A 20,510-nucleotide genomic window follows, 5' to 3' on the forward strand; every position below is an offset into this window, starting at 1 on the left:
CCTTGAGCAGCTTTTAAGGAGTTTCATCTTAGTGCATGGATAGCGCTTGTGTGACTGAGCTAGTGTCCAGCCCACACTCACTGTAATGTAGTAAACATTTGTGTAAGGGATCTAAGATGTGTCTTCCTTTTCATCACTCCCCAGTATCTAAGAAGCACGGGAAGCTGATCACCTTCTTGCGGTCCTTCATGAAGTCCAGGCCCACCAAACAGAAGCTGAAGCAGAGGGGCATCCTCCGGGAGAGGGTGTTTGGGTGCGACCTGGGAGAGCACCTGCTCAACTCAGGACATGATGGTAAGAAATGCATAGATGCAGACACGCCTTTAGGTAGTAGTACTTAGCACCTCAATGCTGTGCTGTGCTCTCATTCTAGCAGGAATAATGTTTTCATTAACTAGTTGTGTCGAGTAGCAGCTTAGCTTAGTATAAAGGCCCAATGTAAAAGCAACTAAATCTGCCCACCAGCTCTTAAGGCTCACCAGTTATAAATAAACTGTCTCTTTGTTCAGTTCATACAAAAACCCAGCTCTAGTTTTATAGGTTGTTCGTTGGTCAGGTGCAGAGTCTCTGCTGGTTGCCTGGAAACTTCAGTGATAACGCTTAAGGAAGTGGCTGCACCTTGACAAGAAATAGTCCCACTGGCTATTGTTTTACTTGATCGTTATGTGTATACAAGCCCTTTTTTTGAAAATTGACTGTATTTATTTAGAAGTGATGAAGTTTGTTGGATTCTTTGCCATCATAATAATTAAGGCTCAAATTCCAATTAAATTCATGTTTAACATATACCAGTGACATGGTGATTCATATTTTATTGGAGAAACGTTTCCACCCAAACATGCCCGCTGCCTTCTCTATTCTGACTTATGAGTTAATGATTTTCAGTTGAACTTCATCACACTCCACATCACAACTAATGTTCCCCACACACTGTATGTAAACACCAGCTGTGCCTGCACTGTGCGATTATAATTGCAATATTTTCATTAATATCATTACTAATGCTATTATTGGTTGTTTGTTGTGATTATTGTGTATTAAATTATTACTATTTATTTATTATTTATTTTCTTTCTTTTTAATTAATGGTTTATTATTATATTTTATTAGTTATATATTACTATATTTAGTTAGTTAGTTAGTTGTTGTGGTTGCTGGTTCTCCCCCCGCTCTCCATCCTTCCTTGTCCACACTCTCACCTGTCCAATCCTGAAGCTGGTATTATATGTGCATACTGAACCATATTGCAATAAATGCAGGTCACCAATCAAGAGGAGTAAACTACACCCTAATAACACCTAAATAAAAACACATACTCCACTTGAAAAACAAATCTGTCCGGCATAAAAAGGCATTCCATGTTGCATGCTATACTGCAAAAATTTAAAAAAGAAAAATGTGTTTTATTTATTTATTTATTTTGCCTGACTAAAGTCCATACCTACACTGCTGCAGCCACATTGATTTTCAGAGCTCTCAGCAGCTCTGTGTGTGGCAGGTGAGTTGATGTGAAGGTCTCAGTGACAGACCAAAAGGATAATGGTGTCCTGATTACACTGTAATATCAACTCTTAACCACTGTAATGATGTTACTCCGCTGCTGAGCCTTGTCAGTAACTTAATATCAGTCCCTGTTGTCATTACCTTGAAAACCCATGCAGTTTATGTCAGCGTTTCATATTCTGTGGTTCTCCTTTTACCAGCCATTACCATAGCATTAGCTCAGATAGATTATACTGAGTTCCGCCCATGGGAAAAGCTTCTGGTCACAGATCAGTGTTCAGCGTTCTGCATCACAAAATAAAAGATAACAGGAGAAACACTCTTAATAGTTATGTATTGTGAGTACAGAAACTCTGCTGCTATATACATGGATCCAGGTTCAAGGCAGATGCAGACCCAGAGCAACATCACTAGTTAACCTGCATATACTTTGGCCAAGAGGCCTCTTGATGATGTTACATGGTGACGTTATATTTTGAAAATATAGTTATCAGTGGCCTTAAATGATACATTGCTTCTTATTACAGTATGCAGCTCCTCCACACAGCCGTTTCTCATCCAAGCAATGGAGGTCAGAACTGTCATGTCAGTGATTTTCTTCTCTCTCCAAAGCCTGGGTCAAAAACAATGTCAGGCTTGTGCTTTGATAGTGAATAACTTCCACATGCCACCTTTTCCACATTCAGACACATGTTATGTATCTTTGTCATAAGTAAACCTCATAACAAACCTTTTACATGATTTATTCATCTTGCTCTCTTTCTCCGTGTTTCAAAATGTCAACTAGTTTCCTCAAATCTTGCATTGTTTTTTCTTTGGCTGTGTATGAAATACATGTGAACAGCTGTTTCTCTGAGAATCCCAGTTTCTGTCATCATCTGAGTGATGTGAGCTGCGGAAGGCCCGAGAACCTCCTTAGACACATAGCTACCATCCTTATCTTTCATATGCACACATACCCACAGATAAATAACATGTCTGTATGATTCATGGTTGCTGAAGCAGAATGAAGAAGCTGTGTTTATCTGTGGGTTTTCCTTTTCTGTCTGTCCATCTGTAACACACAATCATTGCTATTGTTCTCTGAAACTGAGCATATGTGATTTTCTGCCTCACTCACAGACAACATGTTATCTCACAATGTGCTTCATCCAAAAAAAACTGCAACAATGTAGAGACAGGGTTAAATGCCAGCCAACAGCACCAAATGAACTGAATATTTTTGAAGCTCTTGAAGAGATATGTTTCCACTTTATAAGGTTGAAATATTTCCCACCCTAAGGTTCTTCTCTCCAAAAGCACAAGAAAGTTATTCATTTACATGCAAGCAAGCAAAATATCTAAGCCAAGGAGAAAAACTATAACGTGCTGTAGGAGGAGCTGCTTCAGTTACATGGGGTATAAGTTGTTTTTTTGTTTTCTATTTGTTTAATAAGGTTTTAAGTGCAGAGAAAGTTTCAGAAGAGTTCTGTTTTCAGCAGGTTTTTCAAAATTGATAGAGACGCTGAGCGTGCACAGGTGGATCAGTCATTCCACCATTGTAGAACCACTGAGCCGAAAGGTTTTGCCTGGGATCTTTTGAGGTGATGTGAGGAGACCACAAGACGTTTGCTTTCAGAGCACAGTGGGCAGGAGAGTATTTCTTGCCTGGAGCTTCTTGTCCAAAAAGCCCCTGAACTTAAGCATGACCACATTCTACGCACACTTCAAAAAGGAGAGCCACCCTATTGTTGACCCCATGGCACTTACTAAAAACTAGATAAATATTGACTGAAAGAGATGTGTTGGGTGATGACACTGTTTTTCTATTCACAGTGCCCCAAGTCCTCAAGAGCTGCACCGAATTCATCGAGAAACACGGCGTGGTGGACGGCATCTACCGCCTCTCTGGGATCGCCTCAAATATCCAGAAATTGCGGTAGGTACAGTTTAGAACAATGTTCGAGTCCAGTGTTTATCAGAATTGTTGCCTGCTGCTTCCACAGAAATTACCTTTTGCTGTTGAAGCTCTCCTTTGCATCTAATAGCCATTTACATTTAAAAATTCCACCAAAGATTATTCTATCTGTAAAAGAAAAACTATGATGACATTAAGTGTTTCAATTGACAGTTTTTACTAGCTAATGCTGTCATACCCATACATCAGTTGTGCCTGATAAAACACCATAGTGTGTTTGGGGCATTTTAGTAGTAATTGTTGGTAGGTTCTGCCCTGCTGAAGTTTGTGAAAGTAGTCTGTGCTTGCATAAAATCACTAAGGGACGTCCTGTCAAAATCAAGATGAGAGATGAGAACAGTTGCGCTCTCACCTACTATTATTAGTGTCAGCTCACAGCAGTAAACTTTAAATAGAGTCTAATTACAGTCACAGTTCAGTGAAAATGTAATATATCAGAGTTGTTAAAGCATATAGAACTGTAGGCCACATTTCCATCTGTTTTGTGAGAAACAGGAAAGCACCAACTGCTGACATCCACATGAATGCAATATGTTTATTATATTTATTAGTGATTAAATATATTGCATTCATGTAGAACCATCAACACACACTGTACTGTACACACATTAACACTGTACAGCCTTTATATATTACACTATTTATGCATTTGCTTCATTTATTTTACCTTTAGTTAACTTTGAAAATGAACATCTTTGATTATATAAAACTAGTGGAAAACACCACACAACTTTTTTCTAGTCTTGTATCCCTCCATCAAACTTACAGCAGTTATTTGTTGATGTACTTTTTCTCTTTAGTTAAAGTCACCTGAGTTTGTCTTTTCATCAGGCATGAGTTTGACTCTGAACAGATCCCTGACCTGACCAAAGATGTTTACATCCAGGACATCCATTGCGTTGGTTCGCTGTGTAAGCTCTACTTCAGAGAGCTGCCCAACCCCCTGCTCACCTACCAGCTCTATGAGAAATTCTCGGTAAGCAAAGCCCTGGCAAAAGTTGCTTCTCCTCACACACTGACTTCTGACACTGATGTGTGGATACAAGTCTGCTAAGTGTTACACCTCTTAATTATTTAGGCTGTGCTTACAGATTCCCCAAAGGGACGGGTATTAGGCGTGGATGCCAGTTTTGATTTCAAAGTTGTGCTTTATTTCTAAAAGTAAATTTCTTAGAATTATCTTGTAGGAATTCCTTAAATTTATCTTAGCTATGAGTCACTGACACCCCTAAAATAATGGCATTGCACTTGACACACCCTGTCATTACAAGCACAGCAAACCACTCTCTGTGTGACTTGGAAGAAAAACCTTCTCCAAGCACACTAGAGCTATCCCTGAGGATAAAGTAAATGTTTGCTGGTTGTTATGGCAGCTGGGGGGCGGAGGTGGTTCTCTCTGCAGACTGATGTCCCCTCTGTGGTTAACGCAGCGGTATGAATCTGTGATGGCAAATGAATGAGCTTTAGTGTTGATACACTGATACATCCTACTGTTTATCTCCCTCATCTCTCACTTTGTTTTGACTCTGAAGGAGGCTGTATCAGCAGCAACGGACGAAGAACGACTCATCAAAATTCATGATGTCATCCAACAGCTTCCTCCGCCGCATTACAGGTCAGTGTGGTGGCACACTGCCCCACTTTGGCAGGCTTAGGAACTGCTGTTGTGCATCTGCGTCTTAGTGGTCAAATCAAGGGGTTTTGCAACACCACACTGCACAGAGTGGAATCAATCTGATCAATCAAATCTGACCTTTACTGTGGTGACGATGAACTGAATTTTGTGAAAGCATATAAATACAAATTTACAAGTGGCATTATACAGGGATTTGAGCACATATAGTGAAATATTGATGCTCTGAAGTTGAACTCTATCATAGCTATTAGTCTGCACATCACTAGAGGTAGCCGATTAAATCTAAATAAATGAATACTTGATTTTAAGGACCCTGGAGTTCCTCATGAGACACCTTTCCCGCCTGGCAGCGTTCAGCTACATCACCAACATGCACAGCAAGAACCTAGCCATCGTCTGGGCCCCCAACCTGCTGAGGTGAGATACCATCATTTTTCATTGTGGTAAACACAAAGTAAATCATGATGACTGTCTTGAATGACTGTAGACTTCTATTAGCTTGCTGGTATTAGTTATTTCAGTGATTCTTTTTAAATAATAGAGTATCTTATCTCAAGACATTTCTAATCCTCCTGAGTATATGTAATTAGTTTTTGGGGGGATTCCACACAAATTCATACAGCACGTAAGACAAATCTTTCAGGTGTAAATCATTGATAATGTACTCTCTGCAGCTTTAAAGGACTCGGAGAGGACATACACAACACCAAATGCTGCAAGCACAATTTAAAGTAATTTTACACAGATTATATAATTTAAATCAGATCACTTAATCAAATGGAATCCTCACAAAACTGATCCAAAATTGACGGAGTACTTGCAGATGTTTTTAAGTTGATTTTACTATTAAATGCAAATTAACTTCTTCCCTAACCTTTTTTCCATTGTTGTCCCAGGTCAAAACAGATTGAATCTGCATGCTTCAGCGGCACAGCAGCCTTCATGGAAGTCAGAATCCAATCAGTGGTAGTGGAGTTTATCCTCAACCACGTTGATGTTCTCTTTAGCACTAAACTCAGCACGCTAATACGAGAGGGAGCAGGTACCTACAGATATCAGATAGACAGTGACATAGTCCTGCACAAATGGCCATTCCATTATGCCCTGCCCTTTTACATTGTCATGCATTGCTGAACTTGTCCTGCTTCCACACCACTAGGTCACAACTCATTGTCACGGCCCAAGTCCCTGCTGGTTTCATCGCCTTCCACTAAACTTCTGAGTCTGGAGGAGGCCCAGGCCAGGACTCAGGCTCAGATCAATTCTCCAGTCACTGAAGACAGCAAGTACATTGAGGTGGGCGAAGGTCCAGCTGCTCTGCAGGGAAAATTCCACACAGTCATCGAGTTTCCCACTGAGAGGTTTGTTAATTCCTTTTATTGTGATGTGATTCAATGACGGAGCGTCTTTAGACTAATTATTATAAAATGTTAATTAACACAGACAGATGTAGGCTCTGACATAAAAATCCTTGACTTAAGTAATATTACAGGAATGTGCCTCCCTCTGCTGGTTGCTGCTAAGACTGCATGAATACTTAATTTGCTCCAGCATAAGATCTCTTTTTAGATTTTCTTTAAATTTCTATGTAAGTTAACTAAACAATTGTCTGCCATATTTTTTTATAATCCTAGGAAGAGACCTCCTATTAAATCCAAGAAGTCTCCTGTCGGTAGTTGGCGTTCCTTTTTCAATCTGGGCAAGTCTTCGTCCATGTCCAAACGCAAGCTGCACCGCAATCCCAGTGAACCTAATGAACTAAAAGCTATGGCTCTTGCTGGTAAGTCTTTCCTCCACAAGTGAAGTGAAAACTTTAAAAAGTTACAATTGTGCAGTGAGAAAGACTCGATGACTAAACAAGGCTAAATATTGAGACTGGTTACTTATTATGTTTTAGGAGGCAGAGGAGACACAGCAACATTAAGATCAGCCAAAAGTGAGGAGTCACTGAGTTCCCTGCATAATGTGGAAGGTAATCATTTTTGTCAATCATTTTAACAGAACTCAAACTGGTCCTTTTAAAAGTAATTGTTCATTATTTTATTTTGCTCCTTTTTCAGGAGAGTCCAAGGTGTACCGTCCTCGGAGACCACGTTCCAGCAGTGACGCCCTCTCAGCGTCCTTTAATGGCGAGCTTTTGGATAGCCGGCAGCACTGCAACTCCTACGACAACCTGGACGCCACAGAGGACAGTGATGGAGATGATGGGCCCATCTGTGTGCCCGCTCTTATCTCACCTCCGCGTTCAGCAGGGGAAGATGTGGACCTCAGCCCACCAGACATTGGTATGGCCTCTTTGGACTTTGACCCAATGTCTTTCCAATGCAGCCTCCCAGACACCGCTTATGCCTTCCCCTTAAATGACTCACCAGCTGGGGCAGAGGGCTCCACAATAAAGAGGAGCCCCAGCAGCATGTGTGGCAAAACCAATGGTTCTGACCTCATCTCTGCCTCCTTCCTGGGCAGCTTGACCTCCCACTTGTCAGACTTTAGCCTGGCTGCTGGAGAGAATACAGAAAGCAAGAAACTGACCACTTCCTATTCTTACACTGATAAACCCACACAGGCTGTGTCACCTATTAAATGTGGAAAGACTACTAGTTTGACACCTTTTGCCACTTCAGAGCTTTTCTCTACTGAAACGTCTGACAAGAATACAGCTGGACAGGCTGTACCACCACAGCCATTATCGCCTCCTTTAATACCCAAGGACAGCCCTCCTCTGATGGGCAGTGTGCTGCTAAGGGTAGCCGAGCCGTCACTAAGTGAGGCGTTCCAAATGGAGTTGCACTCGAAGCTGGCAGTCTTTGACAGTGTGGATAGTCGAGAGCTGAAGGGAGAGGACGGTGTACAGCAGGTACCAGCTGCCAGCAGCCAAGAGCATCAAGGTAAGGGGCAGAGAGTGACTTCTTTTAAGTTACAACTTTTTTTGTTGTTTTTAGCTATGTTTATAAACGATGAAATTGTGGACTCATTGTCAAATAAATGTTTGTGTTTCCTGAGCTTAACCTTTGCCCACTTTCCCACTCTTAAACCGCCAAAAAACATACCTGCCTGCTGTCACTTCTTTACTTCACCTACTGCTCCCTTTCTATTTCATTCTTTACGTATAGATTCCTTGTGTTTTTGTGTCCCTGCTAGGACTCATAGATCTGGACTCTTCAAAGGACCTTGCCCCTCGTTCCCTCAAATGTACAGCTCCCGCTGCCGCCCCTCCTCCTCCCCCACCTAAAAATGCTGCCCGTATGTTGGCTCTGGCCCTCACCGAGTCTGCCCAGCAGGTGTCTATCCAGTCCCAGTCCTTTGAACTACCAACACCAGGGTCCCCTCCTCAGTCACTGGAGGCCTCTAACATCCAGGACCTGCCGCATTCAGTGGTCCAACATTCATCCAAAGAGGGAGCAGAAAGAGGAGGTTCTCCGCCACCAAACAGTACTGTCATCACAGCCTCATCTTATCCTTTGCCTTCCAGTGCTCAAGTCAAACTGCAGCATCTAGGATTAACCAGCACAATTACAAAGCCATTAGACAGTGCCAAGTCCTCTACAAGTATACCTGGAACACAGTTGGACACAGAGTCCTCCCCACCTGCCACTCCTCTTCACAAGTCTATGCTTTCCACTTCAGCCAGTCAGACATTTCCAACCAGGAAAAGTCCAGAAAGGCAACAGGCTGTTGCCACACAGGTTTCACTCTATTGTAGCTCTTCCAGCACCACTCCAGCCACCACCCCCAGTGGCAGCTGTAAAGACTCTGGAGTTTTATCACAGCCTATCACTGAGGTAAGTGTTGGATTCTATATACTGATTATTCCTGCAGCAAAAGCAATATTTATGGAAATGCACTTTCTGGCAGAGAATTAGATGAGGCTGTAATATGAGGCTGCAAGAAGGAGACTGTTCACATAAAGAGTGGAAATGTCAAGTTTTAAGGCTTTATTATGTCATATTTTAAATAGTGTCACCTGTATATTTAATATCACTAATATCTTCAGTGTATTTTAAGTTGTATTTACAAGTCCTCTTAACTGTGAAGTTTTTAATATTCACTGCTTTCTTGGATTTTAAAATATGCCTTTTAAAAAAGGCAGAAAGTTACAACAGACATTCAGAATGAATATCATTATGCTGTTGTAGTAGAACTGTAACCACACTGGACAGCATCTATCTGAGGTGTGTAAGGGGTTATGATAACACTACTAACATGTACTTTCATTATTAAAAACATGTATATTCTGTTGTTTTTCTTAGGTCAAACCAGAAGAGACTGTTCTGTCCCCCATTCTTCCAAAACCATCAGAACAGCTGCCTCCAACAGTCCAAAAGCCCCAAAAGCAGACTGTCTCGTTGCCCCAACATCAAACACAAACTCAGCATCAGGGCCAACCTCAGACCCAGTCTCAGCAGCAGCCACAGTGTCACATTCAGTCTCATACACCCAACTTCCAACCCCAAACTCAGATGCTCTCAAAGGCCAGCGCAAGAGTGGCCCCCACATCTGTTGAGCCTGTTGAAAAGCCTTGGGAGGCCATTAAGCCGGTACAGCCCTGCACAGAGTCTGCAAAGCACTACGACTCATACACACCAAAACCCCCAGCCCCTCCTGTTCGCACCATTGAGAGCAAACTAGCCACTGCAGCACTCAGCCAAAGTGAAGCCTCCTATCATATGCTGGGTGAGGACTCCGAACCTTGCCATCTGGAGGATACTCTGCCTCACCATCCCCTTTCTCCTCGTAAATCTTCCACGCACCAGCCACCCTACCCATACCATGCTAAAGGAGAGCCAGTTTTAATTGAACCTCCAGGAGCTGCATACTACCACCAAAGGCCCGTCCCTGTAGGTCCACAGTCCATACCACACCACTATCGGCCAGACAGCGTCCCCCCACACCTCTCCTTTGTATCCAAGTCTGAGCCACAGATACCTTACAGTGCCCGAGTAGACAACAGATACAGCACTTTAGGCCCTAGGTCCTACCACCACTCCATAAAGTCCAGAGGAAACCCCCGGAGTGTGTACATGTCCCCAGGTCCAGGGCATCAGGGTTACAGCCATGATAGGACCCATGGCTATCCCACCATCCGTAGAGTACACTCGCTCCATGTTCCTTCCACTATACGCTCAGTGCCAATCCAGAGGACTGAAGTTCCTCCTGATGACGACTTGTTCTTCTACCACAGGCCTGTTTATCAGTGCAAAGCCTACCAGCAGCCCCCGCAGCAGTCCTCACAAGCCGACTACCATGTCACTCAGCTGCAGCCTTACTTTGAGAATGGACGGGTCCAGTATCGCTACAGTCCGTACTCCGGTTCAAGCCCTTTGGAGGCTTCTTACTATGACATTGACCCCTATGGATCCATTCGAGTTCGGCACTTACACACTTATGGAAACCGAGATCCAGGAGTGATTGCTGGTCGATCTGGTGGAAAGGCAACTGGGTACCATTACCTTGCCCGCCATGTTCTCCCACCTGGGAAGGAGCACAGCTTTGTGAGCAGGGACATGCCCCCTAGCCATGGGACAAAGGAAGCTGCTGCTGCTTACCTTGCTTGGGACTCTGAGGAGGCAGAAAGGCTCCGCATTCACTCCATCCGCAGGGAGAGCAGGGCCAGACAGAAAATTAAAGGCCCTGTCCTCTCTCAGTATGACAACGTCGGCTTGTTTGCACCAGCAGATATATCGGGCTATGAAACCCTACACCTGCGCAGTAAATCTGACCCAGGTAAAGCTGTTCTGATAGCAACCGAGGGCAAAGATGGGCGCTACCTCCCTAGACACATGGTATCAGACCCCGATGTCATCATGTACATGGAGACTGACAAGCATCTCCAGGGCAGTGTAGTAAGTGACAAGTCGGATGGATTTGCAAAGCAAAGCACTTCCAAAAAATGCCAATCCTCTCACTCCCTTCCCACTACGCTGAGCCACAGTCTCTCCCATCAGCTTGAGAGTGGCCGACCCGAGGCCAAGTACGAGACTGGAGATGACAAGGTAGGTGGAGACGGAAGCAGGTCTAAACACTGGCAGCAGGAGTATTCGAACAAGAGGAACTTTCAACCACGGTACGATTGTCCTGATTCTGATCACCATCAGAATAAACTGAAAACATCAAGCGGCTACCATGGTGCAGATGAGCAGCCATCAGCTCCCAGGGAACAAAACACCCGCTCTAAACCGGAGCGATCACACAGCGTCCGAGAGCAGCAGCACTACAACCAGGGCAAACTTGACCTAGACAGAGACTACTCGCATCAGAAACAGAGCACTAAAACCGTGCAGTCCCACTATGATAACTTGGATGATTACCACCCAGTACCTCAGCCTCAGGCCCCTGTTCAAAAACGTGGAGGCTCAGGCTCCTATCCCACCCCAGGATTCACAGTGAGCCAGAGCAACAGAGCATACTCCACAGCACTGGGCCAAGGAGCCTTTATCCAGACTGACCTCGCCATGCAGAGGCCAGAGACGGAACTACGTACAGAATGAAGCATTTAAGTGTGTGAAATTATCTTTAGCTGTGTTGTAGAAAGACTCTGTTGAGCAGCCTCTGCAGGACAGTGGACTGTCATATCACCAGTATTTTTGCTCCTCTGTATTTTTAATGAGTCTCAAAGAAAATTGTAAGACTTTTTGCATAAAGTCCTGAATGTACCTAAAATTATTGTCCAAGAGGTCATATTATTGTGATTGACTGAGGCAGTATCCTGTCATAAATGTATATGATATTAAAGAGGTACGGTACTTTTCGCAGGAACCACAAAAATGTAAAATATATATATATTCAATATATATATACAGAATCACTAGTAAAAGAAATATTGTTTTTTGTTTTTTTAGGTGTGGCGCTGGGTGTAGGCATCAACTGGGATTTAGGTTTGCATTTTAGAAATGCATGCACTGTCTATCTCTTACAGAACAGTTCTGTGTACTTTACTATCCCTTGCGATCTTTCTGGATGTTACAGCACAAATTATTGACGGAGGATACATGTAGGTCATCAGCCCTCCCTCCTCTAATATGCAGACAAGCAGGCAATACAGTGTCTGTCATGAAGAATCCAGCTGAGTGTGAGGTTTAACAGGGACCTGCAGTGGATTGTTTTGTTTTGTTTTTTGAGTTAATGTAGTAATCAGTGTCCTTATTTTTCTCTGTGACTGTGCCATTTTTCTGTAACCCTATTACAGTTTTAAATGATTTCTAATGGATTGTTTTGGTACAGAAGAAGTGGGACCAAATGAGCTGATGCAGTTGTTGCACATAACAGGACAAAGAGAGGAAGATGGATGAATTCCTGTTGTAGGTCTAGATATGTAAGAGGTTCTTTTAATTTTTTAATTTTTGTTTCCCAAATTACATTCACAATGTGTTCATGATCCAGAGTAACTGAATAAAGCTGAAAACATTGTCCTTTCAAACCAGTGTGGTAAACAACACATTGCTGCTGTTTTGTGGAGGGAGAGAAAGAACCACTCAATGATGAGCCTTAAATTTTGTTGGTTGTCCAAGCCCATTGTCATAGTGCACAAAGATTGTGATATTTAAATGTAGGATCATCTTTGATTCTTGACAGGTCAGGGTTGACAGGTTGTGTTTTTCTATCACCTCCCTGGTTCTGAATTTCAAACAGTGAGGGAGGTATGGGGACATTTCTTTCAGGCTGGAAATCAATGTATAGTACATTCATCTGGTATTATACTACTTGCCCTGCTCGTTGTTACAATACAACAATATGTTTCCGATATGTCTAAATCCAGGTTGTACTCTGTAACTGTTTGACTTCTATATCGCTTGCAGGTTTTGCTCCTCTTGCCTTATCTAAAGCCTCTACCTTTTCATATGGGCTGTCCAAGTAAGGCAATGTGTACTTGAATGTGAAAACACTCTTGTCTCAAATTAGAGGTATCTAAAGTTAGATATGAAATAAAACTGTTCAGGAGTAGCTAAGTAATTTTCGTCTTCTTCATATCTGTGTGATGTTTCTTATCCACGTCTTCTTGGTTCAGTCAGACAGTTCCTTTTGAGCCACAAAGGCCTCTATACCAGACATAAACGTGTTGTCGTCATTAAGCACAACACTGGAACCTCCAGCTCCAAAGCTACCAAGGTTTTTCCTTTCAATGCGGATACTTTTATCTCCTAACTAGTTTGCTGATGTAATTAAAAATGAAAAAGGAAGGAAGAGTCTGCTGGTAGAAACATTTGCAACCATGGATTCTCTTATGGTGAAAATGAAGTATTAAGGTTTAGAGTTTCCATGTTCCAGCTTACATGTCAGACACAGACTAGAATATGTATGTGTACACATTACTCCATTCTAAGAAGATAAGTTTTAGTCCTCAGTGCTTCATAAAATTACCTAACAATGGACTTATGTGTGGTCTGTGGCTCCAATAATGATGCAGATACAGAAATTAACACGTTTCATTTAATGTTCGAGGTTTAAGTCAAAGCTTAAAGTTTGAAAAACTACTTTTGTACACTTAATTACATATTTTTTAGCTGAATCGAGACTAAGGATTACATTTATTAATTAAGATTCTATCTGATATAGCAGTGATCACAACAAATTTTCAAAAATCAATTTGTATGTATACATTAAATTAGACTTTAGCACATGAATATATCATGAATGATATAATCAGGTAAATAAGCATTTTTTTTTCTATTTGTTTATAAAAAGAAATACTGTACAGTATTTTTGTAATAAATAATATAATAAAGTAGCCATGTTACTAATTTAGAACAACATATGAACACCTTTAAAAAAGAAAAAAATCCACTGGATCTTAATGTTTTGATCAATTACTATTTAATTTTTTTTTTCTCTGAAATTTATATTGATCATTAAACTAAATATATTTCATCAGTATAATTAGGTACTAAGTAACAATAGGAGTAGAAAAACGTAGCCCCCTAGATGGATGGCCCATTTTACTGATCCATTCATGTGGATCAGATGACTTTAATGTTTCATTGCCATATGATCTGCTGGGTAGAGTGCCTTGGATTTTTTTTGCCTATCATATAAAGTAAAAGTACCTCAAAACTGTACATACTGCACTTATGCAGAAATGTTAAATACATGTACTTGTATATACTGTAATTCCTACTGCAATTGTAATTCAATTTGATATAAAGCTTACTTTTACTCCACTACAATTTAGAGAATAACCTTGCATTTTTACTCAGATGTAACTGCACACAGTGCTGGTGATCTTTCCTGAGTTCGCTTTGTGTTCATCTGTAGTTTACATCTCTATTTGTGCTCCCTTACTTGTACTGGAATTTGTATAAATTAGTGAAACTGCCAGAAATTAAACAATCAAGACAAAAAACTGCAACAGTCATGTGCCTGGCATAAAATAATTGTGTAACAGTAGCGTAGTTTAAAATGACAACGTTATCGCACACGACGTTTGAAACTAAACTCGAAGTTACAACCGAGGAAGTTACAATGTTTACAAATATTGGCAGTTGCATTATGGGAGACAGATGATTGACACGGCCGCCATTTTACTCCTGCTCTCTGCTTCCATTGTGTGAGAGATAGTAAATATCTGACACTGCCAGACAAGCACAACACACTTGTATCCTCGCGAAGAAAAGGCGTTAAATTCACCCTCGGTAAGTTCTTTTTTTCTTATGCTTTCTAAAGTTTACAAAACTAGTTACACTTCTGTGAAGAACTGAGTCAGAGAAAGTTGTTTTTGTGCTGAGATAGCGTGTTATTTCGACGTTGGAGTGAGGAGGAAAGGCAGCTGCCCCGGTGCTCAGGCAGAGAGAAGAACGGCTCGCGACTCCCACCGCCGAAATATCTGCTCCACTTTCAGTGGCGGTTTCTCCGTCGCTGCTTGGCTTTAATAGAGCACTGTTTCACTCGACCATGGCGGTGTTTGAGAGCTACACTTGTCTCCCACGTTATGTAAATAGTGTTGTGTACAGACGTTTTGTATTTTTGTGGGGAAATGTCAAAGTTCGCGTCCCGCTCGGTGCCTGTGTGTTTGTAGGTTCATTCTGGTCTGCGGCCATAATCTTGCGGTATGAGGCGGGACAAAATCTATTTGTCCCGCCCCGAATCCTGGCAGACTTGAATGTTATTGGTCCTCTGGCGAGATAAAGGCAAAGCGGATTGGTGTATTTAACAGCCACTTCCTGTGGAGCAATGTGATTGGTTTAAACGGGAGCCTACGGTGTCTGGATTGGTCCGCCGCGGTGTGTTTGTGCCGCTGCCAAATTGGAGGAAATCTTTTTCCCCAGGCGACTGAACATCAAAGACCTGCAGCTAAATAAGCCGAAGAAATTCTACAACCATCTAAATGAAAATCAGATTGCAAGACGAGGCTTTAATGCTGCTCGTGAAGATCTTTTGGTCAGAAATGGAAAGACAGAAAGCTAAACTTCTGCATTTGATATCATGCTCCATCAAAACTTTATATATGAGCCCCCAGACACACTTGGTGTTGGAGCTAATGGGGAAAATATAAAACTTTATTTTTACTTGGGCTCCATATTTTTTATTATTAAAGTGCTACATTTAGATGTGTGTTTGTGTGTGACCCTGTCTATATTAACACTCTTAATAAATTACACGGAATGACTATATTAACAGTTATTAATACACAGAGCAGTAAAGGAGGAGAAGGAGCATTTCCTAAACATGTTCACTCCAGGGAGAAGAGTTACCAAGTTTAGTATAAACAATCTAATGTATGCTTTTAAATTTATATTCCCTTTAGGTGATACTTTGTCGTAATGGCTCGTACCAAGCAGACAGCTCGTAAGTCCACTGGAGGAAAAGCTCCGCGTAAGCAGCTGGCCACCAAGGCTGCCCGAAAGAGCGCCCCCTCCACCGGTGGTGTCAAGAAACCCCATCGTTACAGGTAATACCTGGATTCCCATCCACTGTTCATCAAGATATGAAATGTAAATGTATCAAATCTTCAGTTGGATAGTACATCAGCAGCATGATTTACTGAAAACTGAAAAACATGCATTAAACTACAGTTTAGTTCGTGGGTTGTATGAAAAGATGAATGTGCTATTTGTGGAGCGGCTTGCCCACAGTTGGAGTGATTCATACATGGCAAAACAACAGGAGGTAAACTGCACAGATCAGACAAAACTAGGTGTTTCGTAAAAGTAGCTTTTCCTTTGAAACATAATTAATGAACCCTTCATCTCCTTCATCACTATCTGTAATAATGGGAGAATGGGAATGAGTGTGTTTTTTGTTTTTGTTTTTGTTATTTATTTTTTTGCTCTGGAGCTATTTTGTTATTCTTGGACATAGAAAGCAGTTGATTTAATGTATCGAGCTTGGTTTTGTGTTTCAGGCCCGGTACCGTGGCTTTGAGAGAGATCCGTCGGTACCAGAAGTCCACTGAGCTGCTGATTCGTAAGCTGCCATTCCAGCGCCTGGTGAGGGAGATCGCTCAGGACTTTAAGACTGACCTGCGTTTCCAGAGCGCCGCCATTGGAGCCTTGCAGGTGTGTGTGTGTGTGTGTGTGTGTGTGCGTGTGCGTGTGTGTGCATAAAGCTACATTGTAGCTTTCAATCTCTAAACCCAGTGTATTTCTTTTGTTCTCTTGCTAATGTGTTGGTCCTCCGTCTCCCTGCAGGAGGCCAGTGAGGCGTACCTGGTGGGTCTGTTTGAGGACACTAACCTGTGCGCCATCCATGCCAAGCGTGTCACCATCATGCCCAAAGACATCCAGCTGGCACGCCGCATCCGTGGAGAGCGTGCTTAGACAGCCTCCCTAATGTTAACCTCTGTCCTGTTTTTCTGTACCCGTGCCTGCTCTCCTTCCTTTGAATCTAGCTCATCCACCCATCTCCACCCATTCCCACCCCCTCTCCCCCAGCCTGCCCAGCTTCTCGGTAGACTTTAGAGTAACCCTGATTATGAAGAGATAGAAATATGTTGAAGTCTGGTCTCTCATAGTTTTTTGTCTTCACCAAGTGTTTTAGGGTACCTTTCTGTGCATGTAAAAGAAAGTTTAGAAGATCAGACCCACGTGTGCACACATACTCACACATGCATCATTGGGTTTGAAGCCCAAACTTGTCCTGGAGGCCAGCAGGTGTGGTTTGTGTGGCAGACAAAGCCAAAGCAGAGGGACATGGCTGAGGGGCTAGTCTGCTTAAGGGGAGCTGCAACTTCCACAGCAGGGTGCTATTTAAACTAGTCCCGAGGCCTCAGCACATCCGAGCTCTCTCCTGCCCTCCCACCCAGTCCGTCCCTCTACATCCCAACCTCCCTCTCTCTCTCTGCAGCTGCAGGCAGACAGCTCGCTGTACTTTTTCAGCCCCTTCCTTCACCTCTGTGATCAGCATCTGGAGGGGATGCTGATCTGTTTGTGTGGATTTGTGAGCTTCTGATCTTCCAAACCACTTGTACTCAACAAACAAGAATCTCTTGGTTGCTTAAGAATATTGATTATCTTTGTGGATATGGTGTCTATGTTTTTTTTACACACGAGTCATGGATGAGTATCTCTTCCTTCACCACTTCCAAAATGATTAAAATAAGAAAAAAAGCAATTGATATTGTCAGTATCGTCATCCGTTTTTTTTTTTTTTTTTTACAGTGATCTGATTTGCTATAGAAAATCAGGAAGGGCTTCTCTGTTTTCCAAGGCAACTTCTATTCTAATGGCAGCCACACGGGGACGATGGTTTACCTCCTCTTCGTCTATTCAGTGGTTCTCTGTAGATCAGGCATCGTGCATAACACTTCTCACTCTCTGTCACCACTGATAGGCATTAGACTCGTCACAACAGTATAAATTGACATTATAGAGAAAGTTACACTCTGCATGTTTAGGGTCTGTGTGTTTCCTGCACTCTGTAGATCTCAGAATTTAATCTGTCCCTTTCTCAAAATTTGTGATACACAATATAACCTCATATTTGTTTTCTTTTATATTTTTCTTATTCTTCAAAATTTTCAGACGTATAAATAAGCTGATCTTTGTATTTTCCAAATTTCTCATATTATGGTGGTAATAAATAGGTGTTGAAACAAACTGATGCTTGTCTGTGGGATTTATTTAACTGCAGTGTGCTACACCTAATTTTTAACACTTGAGCCTTTTCTCTTTTATGTAATAAAACAGTAACTTAGCATTAATCCAAATGGGGGTCGATAGCACATTTTATTTCATTCTGTCAGTAAAACACATCCTCACATAAAGCTTTTGTAGTGAAATTAAATGTTAATTTATTGGATACTTTATGATTGTACTCCATTACATTTAAAATAGAAATATTGTATTCTTTATTTCTTAGCAGCTATAGTTAAGTTCTTATGATATAGTTCATTGATACACTGGATTTAATCACCCAACACCATAAAATGTGTAAATGGATTTAAACAACGCAACCAGCAGTCAATTTATTTCTAAGCTTATAATGTGTCAATGCATCAATAATAATAATTCAGTAGTATAATAAGTAATAACATTACCCTGAGCTGTGTATTTTTACTTTTTCCACAGTAATGTCTTGGATCTTATACTGGTTTGTAATGGTACACTGTGGAATGAGTTGTTCAAATGAAATGCAAGCTCCAAATGTTTTATTTCACCATCAACAGCAAAATTATTAAACCAATCAATAAAGTATCAGTGGTAATATTTATGTATAATATGAATAATCAAGTGTGTATTTTCCTGTGAAGTTGATAAAAAGCATCAGCAGGTTCACATTTAAACACCTGTAGCCTGTTGTTACTAGTCTACCTGTCGTAGCAACAGGTGCAGCGCAGTAACTAAGAGCTGTGTACTCAGTTCTGAACTATCCAAACCAAAGGACCAGTTTATATCTTATTCTTCCCTTGTTGGCCCTTGAACAGTACGGTGTAGAGCAGCCAGTGGAATTATTAACGAAGGAAGTTTCACAATCCTATGAATCCTGTTCCTCCTTTAATTTGTTCTCACAGGTACATTCATTCACATGATTTTGATCGTTCAAGTAAAGTTTGTGGTTACTTCATTTAAAGTTCCCATCACTTTCTGTGTAGCCTCTTGTCAAACCTCTGTGTTTTAAACCTCTAACACTGGTTTCTAACCAGTGACTGTGCGTCTTCATTTCCTTCTTCTATTCTAAATTTGTGGAAGCAGCGGCTGTAAACTCTTGCGTTTGTGCTTTCCTGCGGTCACCTTCCTCAAGGTCTGCTCGGCGCCGTCCATCCCCCATCACATCTGCTCCTCGCTGGGATTACAGCACAAATGTCTGTCTGAAACTCTCTGTGCTGAAGGGGAAGATTACAAGTGCACTGCACCCTCAAAGAGAGGTTAACCAATCAGGGCACGGAGATGCAGGGATTAACCAATCACACCAGGAAGAGGGAGGGCAGAGGGATTAAGCAGAGCACAGAGTGGGATTAGGTCAGTGCTGAGTGCAGGAAAATGCTTTGAAATGTGTGCGGCTCCCACTTTACTCCTCTCAGAAACAAAAACACTATTCGTTTTTATTTTTACATGAGAATTGCACCAGAAACATGAAACATGGCATTTTAGCCTAGAATCACTGTGGCACTCGCATAAATTGAATTTGATCCTAATCAATAGTTAAGATTAAATTTTTGCATTAGATTAATCTAAAATTACTAATTTCATATTCAAATTTACTTGACGTGTTGGAAATTTTCATTATTTTTGATGTCTTAGTTAAGACAGTGCAGCACTAATCAGGTCATATGAGGATTACCAAGTTGTCAGAGGAGTTGGGGAGATGGGTGGAGCAGTGGGGGTGGGCTCCAGGAGCAGCTGAAAGAAGGGGAACCTACGAGCTGCCGCAGAGGTGTCTGAGAGATAGAGCACTGTGAAAACTATATTGTTTGACTCAGATTGAGTTTTGGGGGAGGAGGGGGTGAGACAAGTGAAGTGAGGCAAAGTACAGAAACAGGTGGAGGTCGAGGAAAGAGAAGCTGCAGAATAAGGTAAAAAAGATGGGGGAACAAAGTGAAGTGAGCTCCGGGGAAGGTAAGAGAGGAAGAGACGGGTGAGAGACAGAGAGAGACAGAGGGGGATAGGGCTGTAATCCTAACTAATTCACTTAGGGCATTGCTGAAGGGAGACTAAGAGGATTGGGCCACTCCCAGAATCAGATGAACTAAAATAACCAAGATGGACCAGTGAGAACCACATGACGACGAACATGACGGGTCCAGACCTGACTACAACCTGGCCTCTTTGGATCCTCAAACTGCGGATCAGTTCTTAACAGCAAGCAAATCCTTCACACGAGCTAGAAGCAAACACTAACTCTCATTTCTTTTAATAACTCTCTCTGCGCAACAGTGTAAAGAATAAATCACTTTAATAGGTCACACACGTGAAACAGAAACTCTAGTTCTACTAGAAACAGATCAGGATGAGGACTCTGAAGGCTAACACTGTCACACAGACG

General features: G+C 41.9%; 2 protein-coding genes across 7 annotated transcripts in view; both read left to right on the forward strand.

Moving 5' to 3' along the window:
- arhgap32b (Rho GTPase activating protein 32b) overlaps window positions 1-13,692 on the forward strand; it is an 87,532-nt gene extending 73,840 nt beyond the window's left edge. For all 6 annotated transcript variants that reach the window (XM_026372036.1, XM_026372037.1, XM_026372038.1 and 3 more), the window contains 12 exons: window positions 145-294; window positions 3,319-3,421; window positions 4,292-4,436; window positions 4,993-5,075; window positions 5,406-5,513; window positions 5,993-6,138; window positions 6,256-6,457; window positions 6,731-6,876; window positions 6,994-7,068; window positions 7,157-7,984; window positions 8,238-8,878; window positions 9,347-13,692. In XM_026372036.1, the coding sequence (XP_026227821.1) occupies window positions 145-294; window positions 3,319-3,421; window positions 4,292-4,436; window positions 4,993-5,075; window positions 5,406-5,513; window positions 5,993-6,138; window positions 6,256-6,457; window positions 6,731-6,876; window positions 6,994-7,068; window positions 7,157-7,984; window positions 8,238-8,878; window positions 9,347-11,584 (4,865 nt within the window). In that variant the 3' untranslated portion in view covers window positions 11,585-13,692. The remainder of the gene's footprint in view (window positions 1-144; window positions 295-3,318; window positions 3,422-4,291; window positions 4,437-4,992; window positions 5,076-5,405; window positions 5,514-5,992; window positions 6,139-6,255; window positions 6,458-6,730; window positions 6,877-6,993; window positions 7,069-7,156; window positions 7,985-8,237; window positions 8,879-9,346) is intronic.
- An 878-nt stretch (window positions 13,693-14,570) lies between these two features.
- On the forward strand, window positions 14,571-18,124 carry h3f3c (H3 histone, family 3C). The gene is made up of 4 exons (XM_026372042.1): window positions 14,571-14,722; window positions 15,835-15,978; window positions 16,432-16,585; window positions 16,718-18,124. The coding sequence occupies exons 2-4, from the start codon at window positions 15,851-15,853 to the stop codon at window positions 16,844-16,846; spliced, it is 411 nt and encodes a 136-aa protein (XP_026227827.1). The 5' UTR covers window positions 14,571-14,722; window positions 15,835-15,850; the 3' UTR covers window positions 16,847-18,124.
- Window positions 18,125-20,510: the final 2,386 nt, after the last annotated feature.

Source organism: Anabas testudineus, chromosome 14, assembly GCF_900324465.2.
Source record: "Anabas testudineus chromosome 14, fAnaTes1.2, whole genome shotgun sequence".
Lineage (NCBI taxonomy): Eukaryota > Metazoa > Chordata > Actinopteri > Anabantiformes > Anabantidae > Anabas > Anabas testudineus.

Excerpts from the sequence above, each read along its gene's own strand:
- h3f3c (XM_026372042.1), top strand. The coding sequence starts at position 15,851 with ATGGCTCGTACCAAGCAGACAGCTCGTAAGTCCACTGGAGGAAAAGCT. Across the intron at positions 15,979-16,431 it reads AAGAAACCCCATCGTTACAG|GCCCGGTACCGTGGCTTTGA; the intron begins GTAATACCTGGA and ends TTTGTGTTTCAG. Across the intron at positions 16,586-16,717 it reads CCGCCATTGGAGCCTTGCAG|GAGGCCAGTGAGGCGTACCT; the intron begins GTGTGTGTGTGT and ends GTCTCCCTGCAG.